The 11,189-nt window shown below is 32.9% G+C and overlaps 1 protein-coding gene across 1 annotated transcript; it reads right to left on the reverse strand.

Moving 5' to 3' along the window:
- Positions 1 to 578: 578 nt before the first annotated feature.
- Positions 579 to 7,296, reverse strand: LOC147385819 (electron transporter, putative (Protein of unknown function, DUF547)). The gene is given in 11 exon segments (XM_086422015.1): positions 579 to 1,005; positions 1,411 to 1,530; positions 1,611 to 1,700; positions 2,791 to 2,850; positions 2,957 to 3,056; positions 3,668 to 4,098; positions 4,452 to 4,882; positions 4,885 to 4,924; positions 5,025 to 5,141; positions 6,603 to 6,653; positions 6,932 to 7,296. Coding segments are annotated over 11 exon segments (2,070 nt in total). The 5' UTR covers positions 7,253 to 7,296; the 3' UTR covers positions 579 to 696.
- Between the last annotated feature and the right edge of the window lie 3,893 nt (positions 7,297 to 11,189).

Here is an 11,189-nt window from a genome sequence, read left to right on the forward strand (position 1 = left end):
CATCCAATTATGGGGAAAAATTGGTCTGAGAATAAAAGTTCTTTTAAGTATATATGTCAAAATCATAGTGACAAAGTTGGGTTCTGGAATAATTCAAAAATAGAAAAGCTTAAAAAAAGATTGATAAAGTTTGAAAATATGGGATAAAATAACAAATAAGAATAATTTTTTTAATATAAAGAATATAAAAAAAAAAATTTGTATTATTATATACTAAATGATAAAATAAAACTTAAAAATGTACAAAAAAAATATATAAAAAAAAAAGTGATTTTTTCAAAAAATTGTTGATTAAATCATATGATTAATTGTGAATATTTTAAAAATCAAAGATTTTTTCAATTTAATCGGCAACATTTAAATTGGTGATTTAATCGCCAACTTTTTTAAAAAATCACGGATTTTTGTCACGATGGTCAAAATAATCAACATAATCGCAATCTTATACCAAAGATTTGGGGTTGGCTAAGTTATCTAGTTTTATCCTACATCAAAATTAAAAATGGCAATGAGAATTGTAAAAATAAATTAATACCAACAAATGTAGAGAATTATCAAGTCAAAAATGATAATTGTTTGAAATCAAAAGTAGGGGATTTTAAAAATTCACCCAAAACCATGTAGGAACCAATATTCCACCAAAGTAAAAAAAAAAATAAAAACTAACTATTTAACACTCATGTGAGAGAAATTCTTTTATATGGCCAAGAGATACTGAAATTCAAACTCATATGGTATCTTTTCAACAATGGTTGATATCTTGCCATTATTATGTCCTCTGAAGCAATCCACCATTAATTTCCTCAGAGACAAAGATGCTGGTAATTGGTGGCAGACCCACTCGACCAACGAGTCCATGTCACCGACAAAATCAAGCATGTTTCGGAGCAAAAGCTCTGGGAACAAAAGCCTCTTTGTGCTAGTCACCACAATTGAAGCTTGTAGGTATTCCAACTTTGATTTCTCCAATTCAGCTGAGACACCATTTGGTGTGTATATCCTCACCTACACATAAAAACTCAATTGAGATCTTTGGGGCCTGAAAAAGAATTAAATGATGGATCAAGTGGTTTGATTTGTTGGTCATATAACCATCTGATCTATTTGATTCTTTTTGAAGGCTAGATTGAATCCGCCAATTGGAACCAACATAGGCAAGCACAGGTTGTACACATACGTGAGTGACATAGCACATTTACATTCAAACTAGCTCCGAATAGCCCGAGTTGCCGTAGGGCAAGTCCCTTATGTCCCTACCTGGCACTTTTCCTAGGCATGTCCTTTGTCAAGCCTGGCTTGTGCCATGGAATGTCTCAAGAATGACTTAAGGTCAAGGTCATAGTATATTTTTCGTCCTAGAAGATCACAATGATGGGAAACGACAAGAATGTGGTGCATGTGTTTACTTACAAATGGAGAAGATCGAGTCCCACAACATAGAGCGAATATGACATTTGGCTCTGGTGACTCGAGTCCATAAATATTGCGTATGGCCGCTTCTTTTTCATATTCTTCACTTTTCCGATAGACCTGTAAGGAGACCATATAGGGAGATTACTTCAACATTCTTAACACTTGAACCTTCGAAATAATAAGTTTGACAGACTCACATCTTTTGGATTAGATGAAGATGGTCGTCTTAGAATAAAATGCTCTATCGATAGAGCGTTTATTATGTTTCCTCCTATCTTGAGCGTAGCCTGAAACAAAGCCATATAATAACAAATGACAAGAAGATCACCAATGACGAAATTGGACATTTGCAAAAATTGTAACAAAATAATATGCGGTTATTGTTTAAAGTTGTCGTAATAGGGTAACCAATTCACGACTGCTTTAACCTCAACTCATGACCACAAATTTTTATATAATTAACAAAAAAAAAAATAGATATAATTACTCCAACCAAAATTTTTATACATAAAGCTTTGTTGCTGATATAATACATGTTGGCAGGGAAAAACAAGAAATAAAAAAAAGAAAACCATTCAATCTATCCCACCTAGAAGGCTTCACAGGCAAAAAATTGACCATAGGTCATCAATATATATGCAATTAATTACATTATCCTAGAGAATTCAATGGACTCGATATGATTATGATTGATCATCAATTTTCAGCTAAATAGATCCTCTAGTTAGGTTCCAACAAGCTCAAAAAAATTAGGTCGCTTGAATGGTGGGTTTGGGTCTTGATCACTTTTTGCCTTATAGTCGGCCTGGAGTGACCTTAAGATTGTACCTCATATCGCACAACCTGACGTGAAAGTGCATAGGAACTATAGATGCTTTTTCACTCATATCCCGATGAAAGCATCTATGGTTCCTATACACTTCCATGTCATGACGTGCTATGTGAGTTATAATCTTGAGGTCACTTCAGCATTATTCTTTGCATTATTGTCAATTCCATGGTACATGCATAAAGGACTAAACCCAGCACTGTCCAATAATGGTGTTAAAAAGTTTTTTTTTTTTTTTTTTTTCCGGACTTGTATAATTGATGAGAAAATGGTTTTTCGTGAAAAAAATAAAATAATTTCTTGAGGAAACCGTCCTGAGGAAAAGAAAATGTAAGTACTTGTTCTGATGCAAAAATCATTTTTCCAAAAGGGTAGTGGTCCGCGAAAATCACTTCTTTATGGGAAATGTTTCACGTCTCAACAGGAAAAATGTTGTTGATGAGGAAATGATTTTCCAGTGAAAATGTAAGACAGGAAAGTGTATTTTTCTGCTAATTTTATTCTAATGCAATCATTGTGTAGTACCCAAAAGGGGGGAGACGACACACCTTGTTCATCAAAGCAAGTAACTTTTCTTGAGTAGAAGGCACTCCATATTGCAGAAATCCCTGAAATGGTGATGCAAAAGCAGAAAATGTTACTAAAAGAGTGTTCAAACAAGAGAGGACAGTAAAACAACAAAACAATACAAAAACAGCATTGACCATACTATACATGCATGATACAAGCATTGTAGATGTTGATCCAGAAGGCTAATTTCTGTTGGTGAGTCAAGAACCTTAGGTCCACATTTTGTAGCTTGTTCATTAACACCCTGAATAATTACAAAGAGAAAAAATGAAAGAAGTCAAGCCATCTTATACAAATGCACGTGTTAATGTGTTTGCACATATGACTATATGTATGTATATATAGATGTGCGTATGCATGTATTTACGTCGTGCTTAGAGCATAACATGCGTTCTACAAATACTTCTCGTAGTGATGAGATATATCCTTGCATGCATATAGTATTCGTATACACATATATTATTTCATATCTGATGTGTTCACAGTGTTCCAGGGTGTTTATGAAAATCTATGTTATAAGAGAAAAATACAAAAGGAGGTTTATAGATTCTGAAATTATCTTATTTTAAATATTTTAAAAACATTTTGGTAAAACACCCAATGTTCTAATGTCCATCGAGTTGTCACTCGACAACTTGTGAGTCTGATAAATATATATTGAAGATTCAAAGGTATTAAATATTTTAAAATTATTTATAATATTTCAAATAATAGATTTATATTTATTTTCTATTTTTCCAGGAAAGAACAGTAACCAACTCACTTGAAATTCAATTGAGTTGAGTAAAAGTCAAACGATTTTTAATCTGACTCTACCAGTTTGAAATCATAGATGCAAAATATACTCCCACTCACCTCAACTTTCGTAGTAAAGGAACGAAGCTAGAATTGGAAATGCTTTTCAGTTCCAATGAAGAAGATGTGAATCTAACAAGATTCTTGTAAGGACCAATATCCCTTGGAATAGATTCTTCGATATCGAATATACCATATGGGTCTTGTTGCTTGGATTCCCTTTGAAATGTCTTTGAGTTTAAACCAGCCTCGACTCTAAAGTTTCTTGAGCTTAAAGATGAGTGAGTAGACCTTGAAATGGTGCCTGATTTCTCTAGCTCCAATGTTCTTGATGTTCTGAGAAGTCTTACAAAAATGAAGATCAAACACTTCATGATGTTCTCTGATAGCTTGTTTGGTTGTGATTTATGATTGATCTCCTCTAATGGATTTGAATTCACTATATTTTTCGGGGGGAAGTCGAAGGAGATATCTGGGTCAAGATCATTTTCCTGAAACAAAATGGTTAGGAAATTAAAATAGATAAAGGGATAGAATATATATATATAATTCGTGTCCAAGTTCGCTAGTCTGATTCACTTGTGCATATTTATATTTCAAGCATACAATTTCCTAAATACAATTATAACGTGAAGACCAATATGTCATTTTATTTTTTACTAAAAGACTAAAAAAGTAGGATATTATTGAAAAAAAATGAATGTAATGGAGAATGTTAATGTCCTCATGAAATCTTGAACGTTGGCATTTCCCATATATATAAGATCTCATCTTACTAACTAGTCTAAGACTGGTGGATCAATAATAATTTGAGAAAATCAAAGAGAGTAAAAAAAGGACCTACCTTGGATGTTGAAAACCTTGAGGGAAGCTTGGGTGATAATGGCTTTTCTACACTTTTCCTTGAACCCTTTTCTTGAAATCCAACCTCTTGATTCCCATAATTTTCTTTCTGATCAATATTTCCTCTTAGATTTTCCATCTTTTCATTGCTAGTAAATCCATTAAGTGGGTAATCACCTTTTATAGCTTTGCTTATGAAATACAATGCCCTTGTCTCAAATGCCAATCTTTCATGCACCCCTTTAGTAGTTGTTGTTGTTGTAGTAGTAGAAGTAGTACTAGCAGGCTTTGGATTTGTTGGTTCTAAAAAATGAACATGTGGTTTGCTTAAACTTTCCAATTTCCATTGTTTGGATTTTGATTCCTTAGAGAGTTCCTCCTCATGACTCAAATCATGTTGAAGTTGGCTTATTTCGCCTTCAAGTCGACTATCTCATCTTCAACCATTGCTAATTCCGCTAACAACTCCTTCATCTGTACAATTCATTAAAGATTGTTGATAGTTTTAAACCTTCTTCAGTGTGCACATGTGTGGCACGCACGTGGCACGTGTGTGGGAGTAAAATTAAATTACCTTGGATGGAAGGAAGCTTGGTATGTGAAGGGTGGAACCATCAGACCGATTAAGTGCACGTTCCAAAATTCCGTGCACCTTTTCTTCATTATCAAGCATTTTATGAAGCATGGAAATCTACCAAATGGAAATTCACTCAGTGTCTTCGCCATCAAATAGAAATCTACTAATATAGAATCTATATTTTTAAAACTCGATCAACTCAATTCGAGTTGATTAAATCTCAAATTGATTTAGCCTGGAAAATCATTTGAACCCAACTTGCCAAGTTCACTCCAAACTCGTTTGAGTCAACTGGAAAATGTATTATGTCATATTAGAAAAATGTAGTGCAACAACAACAACAAAGCCTTATCCAAAAGATAAACAAATCATTTTTCTCCATTCCACTTTGTCGACAGCCCGGAAATAATATGCAGATTTGTATTTTAATTTTAAAATTTTAAAATATTTGATAATTTAGTATGTATCATTTGACTCCCCTAGCTGACTCAACTATATGGACATTAGTACATTCATAGCCAATGGGCTTGGCCTAAATAAGATCATTATAGCTGAACCTTCAATACCAGCCCAAGTACCAGCCCAAGCTTGAGAAGATCCAAGACCCTGGCCCAACTCACCTAAATTTGAATCTTCTGATTGGGCCAGGATGGGCCTATTACAATCCAAACCTGGGCTATGGCCCATTGACATCCCTACTCTCTGATTGCATTGAAAACCTCTCCCTATATTTGAAAGCCAAAGGATTTCAAGGAAGATTTCTTAGATCTTGTAAAATATTATGTTTGCCCAAGATAGTAAAAGAAAAAAGGTTCTCTTTAAATGCTATCCTCTACGTTTAGGACTTGAATCGGGTTGACTAAATCATGGTTCATGAACCGGGTTAGGACCAAGTTCATATTTCCCAATCTGGTTCAAAAGGTCAAATCATTTCGAAATCAAAAATATATATATAATTAATTTTCAAAAAGAATTACTTTTTTCTTTATTCTAATATTAAATTGAATTAATAGACGCTATCATCACAAAAATCAAATTTTGTATCAACCAAGGGTACAAAAAAATCCATCTAAATCAGTTGGCTCAGCCAAGTTTTTCAAAAAATAAAAAATAAAAGACTAATGATTTTTGAACTCAACTTGACAGCCAGACTCAAAAACTCACTTACGTGTCATGTGCAGAGAACCGTAGATTCATTTTTTCGGGATACGCAATTGCACCTTGAGATAGCCAATTATAGATGGCAAGTGGTTGTGTATCCCGAGGGATAGAATCTACGGTTTTTTGCTCATGCCACGTCGCTGAGTTTTGAGTCCCTTTGTCAGGTTGAGTTCAAAAATTGGCACTCAATAAAAATCCGATAGTTTGAATCGATTTTTAACCAAGTCGAACAAAATGAGGGTCAAAGCCCTTTCTGACTCGGTCGAGTTTTAGAAGCATGGGTTAAATGAATTTTGTAACTTTTCAAAGGGAACCTTTATACATTGTAATCTGTACGTGATGAAAACTTTTAAATTCCTCCTTATAAGTTTGAAAATTTCATATAAAATACAACAACTGAGAGAATCTTTTTACCTCTTTTTCAAGCTCCTCCTTCTTCTTCTGCTCACTATGCTGCTTCCTCCTCTGGAATACCCAAAAATAAAAATAAAATCCCATTCATAATAATCATAATTAATTATGAACAAAGTCAAGAAAAAAAAATTATTCTGTTGGATGGTAGGATCTAAAATTTGTATGGAAGAGTGTTTCAATCTAGAGAAAAATCGAGATTGTCTAAATAGAAATATCCGACATTCCACCGAAACAATCCAAGAAAGAAACCATGAGAATAATCCAACAACCCATGAACCATAACTAAGACTAGAAGAACATTAAAGAAAAAAAAAATCTTAAAAACTTACTCTTACAGATGGTACATGAACAGCTAAGTCTCCATGAGTAGCCATTAGTGAGAAAGAATTCCACCCGAGCTTGAAATGAAACAAATCTGTAGAACAGACATTAAAACAACATGGAATGGTTTGGTTTCGATTTTGGTGTGAGAGTGATGGAGGCTTAGAAGCAAAGCAAGTAGGAGTCTTATGGGTTGTTGCTGATGTTGTTGTTTTTGTTTGATTTGGATGAAAGAGAAATTGTGTGTAGGAGGATGAGATGGAGCTTTCGAGGTCAGTTTGATCGATTGATTCGTGGGCTAACCGTCGAGGTTGTGGTTGAGACATCATGGAAGTGGAGGTGGTGGTCGGTTGGCGTAGCTTGCAATTCTATAGTTTTTGATGGTTTTCGGTTCTACCAACTTTTCTTTACATATTGGGTTTGTTTAAGAGACAACCCAAAACCTACTTAATTATGTGAAATGACTAATATGTCCTCTTTCCTTTTTTGGGAATTATATGTATTATATATATATGTGTATTATATGGGTTAAAATTCAATGAAAAAACACACAATCCTAATCACATAAACACGAAATCCAACACTCAAAATTTATCTATGGTAAGAGTATTAATGGGATATGTATTATGGAGATACGCATATATTTTGATAGTGAGATTTCATGTTTAGACATTAGGATTAAGTGTATTTTCACGCCGTGATCGCAACCTATTTTTTCTTTTATTTTTTTTTTATTTTTCATTTGTCTTCTAATAACTATACATTATGGTTCATAAATAATTTTTTAAAGTTTTTTTTTTTTTTTTTTTTTTTTAATATAGAAAACATGAGATATTAAAGATTGCTAATATCCCATACTAGCAATTCAAACATTGATATAGAATTTGACAAGCACTCTCGATTGTTTTCCATGACGATCATGTATCATCGATAGTGATTGGGGAACAACCCTAATCATCGCTTTAGCCAATAAATGTAGCTAACAACATCGTCAAAATAAAATTTATTCTTGACCATTAACTTCTACGATACGTAATCTTTTCATATTATAATGCGACAAAGAGCAAAACATTAGTCCAAGGCTCCAAACTTGATAAGTTGCGTCAAACACTTATTCTTTATTGCATAGGATTTTGTTTGTTTGAAAACTTTCTTCAAAAAAAACAAAGAATAATGTTGAAGTGACCTGAAGATTGGACCAACGATCACACACCTTAACATGAAAGTGTATAGAAACTATAAATATTTTTCTTGAGATACGAGTGAAAAGTCATCTTTTGTTCCTATCCTCTTTCACGTCAAGATGTGCGATATGAGATCCGATCTTTAGTTCATTTTAGCACAATTCAAAAATAAAAGACAAATCTCTAGATTTGGAAGTAAATCTAAAAGGTTTCTTAAAAGTGGCCAAAATTTAGAACCATAAAGATATTAATAAATTCACTCATGTGCATACATTAATCTTTCAATGTGAAAATATCTCTCTTATTACACCATATTTAGTTTTCAAGTCATTTATGGGTAAGGGAGATCAAAGATGTGATATGGCCATATACATTTTTTATATTACCAATCATATTTGTTTCAGATATTCCAATAAATTAATATAACATATGTTGGTTATGTCTTCTATTCTTGTATGTGGAGGGTTGTCGTGGATTCAACCCGAATCTTTTGAGATCCGTTAACGACCCGTTTAATTCCCCCCGGACAAAATATTGGGCCCATTCGATTTGATTTTGGATCCGACCCGTTTAACTTCTTTATAACCCTAAGTATATAAAAGGTAAGAGATGAAACCCTAAAGGGTGTGAGAAACATACAAGAGACAGAAAGAAATTGTAACCGTGTTCTTCTTTGGATAATATAGTGAAATTATCGTTTTCGCCCGTGGACGTAGATCGATTCTTTGATCAAACCATGTATATTTTGTGTCGTGTGAGATTCTTGTGTTCTTGCTTGATTTATACTTCGGATCATAGAGTTTAGTCTAACAACATATTTTTAACATGCTTGAAAATATAGAAAACATGTTTGCCAATATCACCCACCTACCTTTCCTTTTTTTCACCGTTCACCTAATGAGTTGGGTGGTGATTCCTAGGACTATATATGGATCGGATTATATTTGAACCAAACCGGATCAATCGTAAAAGATGTGATGATAAAATATATAAATTATATTATATATTTTGTTTAAATATATATACAAATATTTTGTATATAAAAATCAGATTGATCCGGTATAAAACTAATCCATTCGTTACCGAATTGGATTTGGATTCAAATGTTGAGGATCCAAGCACGATCCATTGCCAGGCCATTCGTAATCCATACTAGAACATGAAATTAAATGGAAAGAATCCTCACTTGAGATCTCATGGAACCGAAAATCTCTAGGACTAATCTTACGGTGATCTCGCGTGACACTCTTTTAATACGTCAGTCAATGAGTCGAAACCTACGCACATGGCGTGCTTTGGCACTAAAGATGGAGTGTGGACCTTCTTTTCTTTTTTTCAAACCATGATATCAGATGTTTTTTTTTTCTTAGTCATGATAATATGACTCACCATGTGGCATAATAAAATAACTTTATGACGTGGAAAATTTGGAAACAGTAGATCTGTATCCTTGGGATACAAATTTTTATGAGGAAAATGCAATTATATACTGCAAGGCACTCAGAATTATATACCCCAACTTGTCACATCATGAAGTCATTTGAGTATGTCATGTGATGAGTCATTTTCACTATTTTTTTAATAATAATTTTTTAATTAAAAAGGCTTCATTGGGCTGACGTGACCATATATCTTTCTCTCAAGATACACAATTAGACATCTTGTAAAAGATGTGCAATTATGTATCCCAAGGCAAAAGATCTATGATTCTATATTTGTCACTTCAGTCGAGTATTGACCAATGAAGATTTTCTAGTTAGGAATTCAATACTTCTTTTTCTTTTTGAGTAATGATTTTCTAATTAAAAATTCTTCACTCGATTGATGATGTGGCATGCACAAATCATAAATTATTTTTCTTGGGATATACAATTGCATAGATTTTATGAGGATGTATTGTTCTGTATCCCAATAAAAAGAATCAACCGATTCATGTCCATGCCAAGTGAATCGAGTATTAACTGAGGGAAGACTTTCTAGTTAGTATGTTAGGACTCTCTTTTTTTTTCTTTGACACATGGTACAATCATAAAAGTGCCACTTGGCATAGTAAATGAGCCAACTCCACTGATTTTGTCCAAAAGTCAAGACAACGATGTCAAGAATTGGGCCATTGGGCATTCACATCACGAGTTAGGATCAAAACTAGGGCTAGACAAAAATAAATAAATAATTAGCATCGTGAAAAATGAAGAGAGTTACACAATTTTTACTAACGCCACGTCAACAATATGCAATTCTGCAAAGGTTACATAAGAATTGGTGTGACATTAGTAAAAGTTGATGTGACAATAACAGCTTTCAAAATGAAATGAAATGAAATTAAATTTGGGATTTAGGTGCAGAAACCATTTTATTTTCTAAAAATCGCAACCACTTTCGATTTCTTCTCCCCAAAAATTCTTGGATTTGAGTTTTAGGGAAGGTGAGAAAAGCTTATCAAAGGCGGACTATGAAAAGCTCTTCCATTTTTTTTGTTTTTTAAATTTTGTTTTATATAGCCCTTCTAGCTTGTATCTTATTTGTTTTATTATTATATTATTTAAAAAAAAAAAAAAAAAAAAAAAAAAAAAGGAAAAAAAAAAAAAACTGTTGTGATAATATAAACTTCCACAAAGAAATAAGATTATATACAGAGCATTGTGTTTCACGGTGGCTAAGGTTCCTAAGAGTTTGACTCTTAACTTGAAAAAAATAATAAAAATAACTACAAGAAATCATGAAATGATGGTAGAAAATTCAGGAATTATTTACACATCTTCCCTTAAAACCTTAATTTTTCAATTTCATTATAAATCTTCCTTCAAAAAAATAATAATACTAAACTGACTCAAATAAATAAATATTCAAATGACGTGGAATGTGCATAGAATAATAATTTTTAAAAATTTGTATCTCAAGAAAAAAACTGTGCACATTCCACCACAGTTGAGTGGATTTGAGTTTATTTTTCAGAGCCAGTTTTGCATGGCTCTTCTAAAAAGTACCCTTCATTCATAACCCGTTGATTATAGGGAGCGGATCCTTTGCAGTGTCTTGTAGTTCTTCTTACGTAGCACAATACATTATTTAAAAAAAAATA

Source organism: Akebia trifoliata, chromosome 14 (genome assembly GCF_017979445.1).
Source record: "Akebia trifoliata isolate Shusen 1 chromosome 14, ASM1797944v1, whole genome shotgun sequence".
Classification (NCBI taxonomy): Eukaryota; Viridiplantae; Streptophyta; class Magnoliopsida; order Ranunculales; family Lardizabalaceae; genus Akebia; species Akebia trifoliata.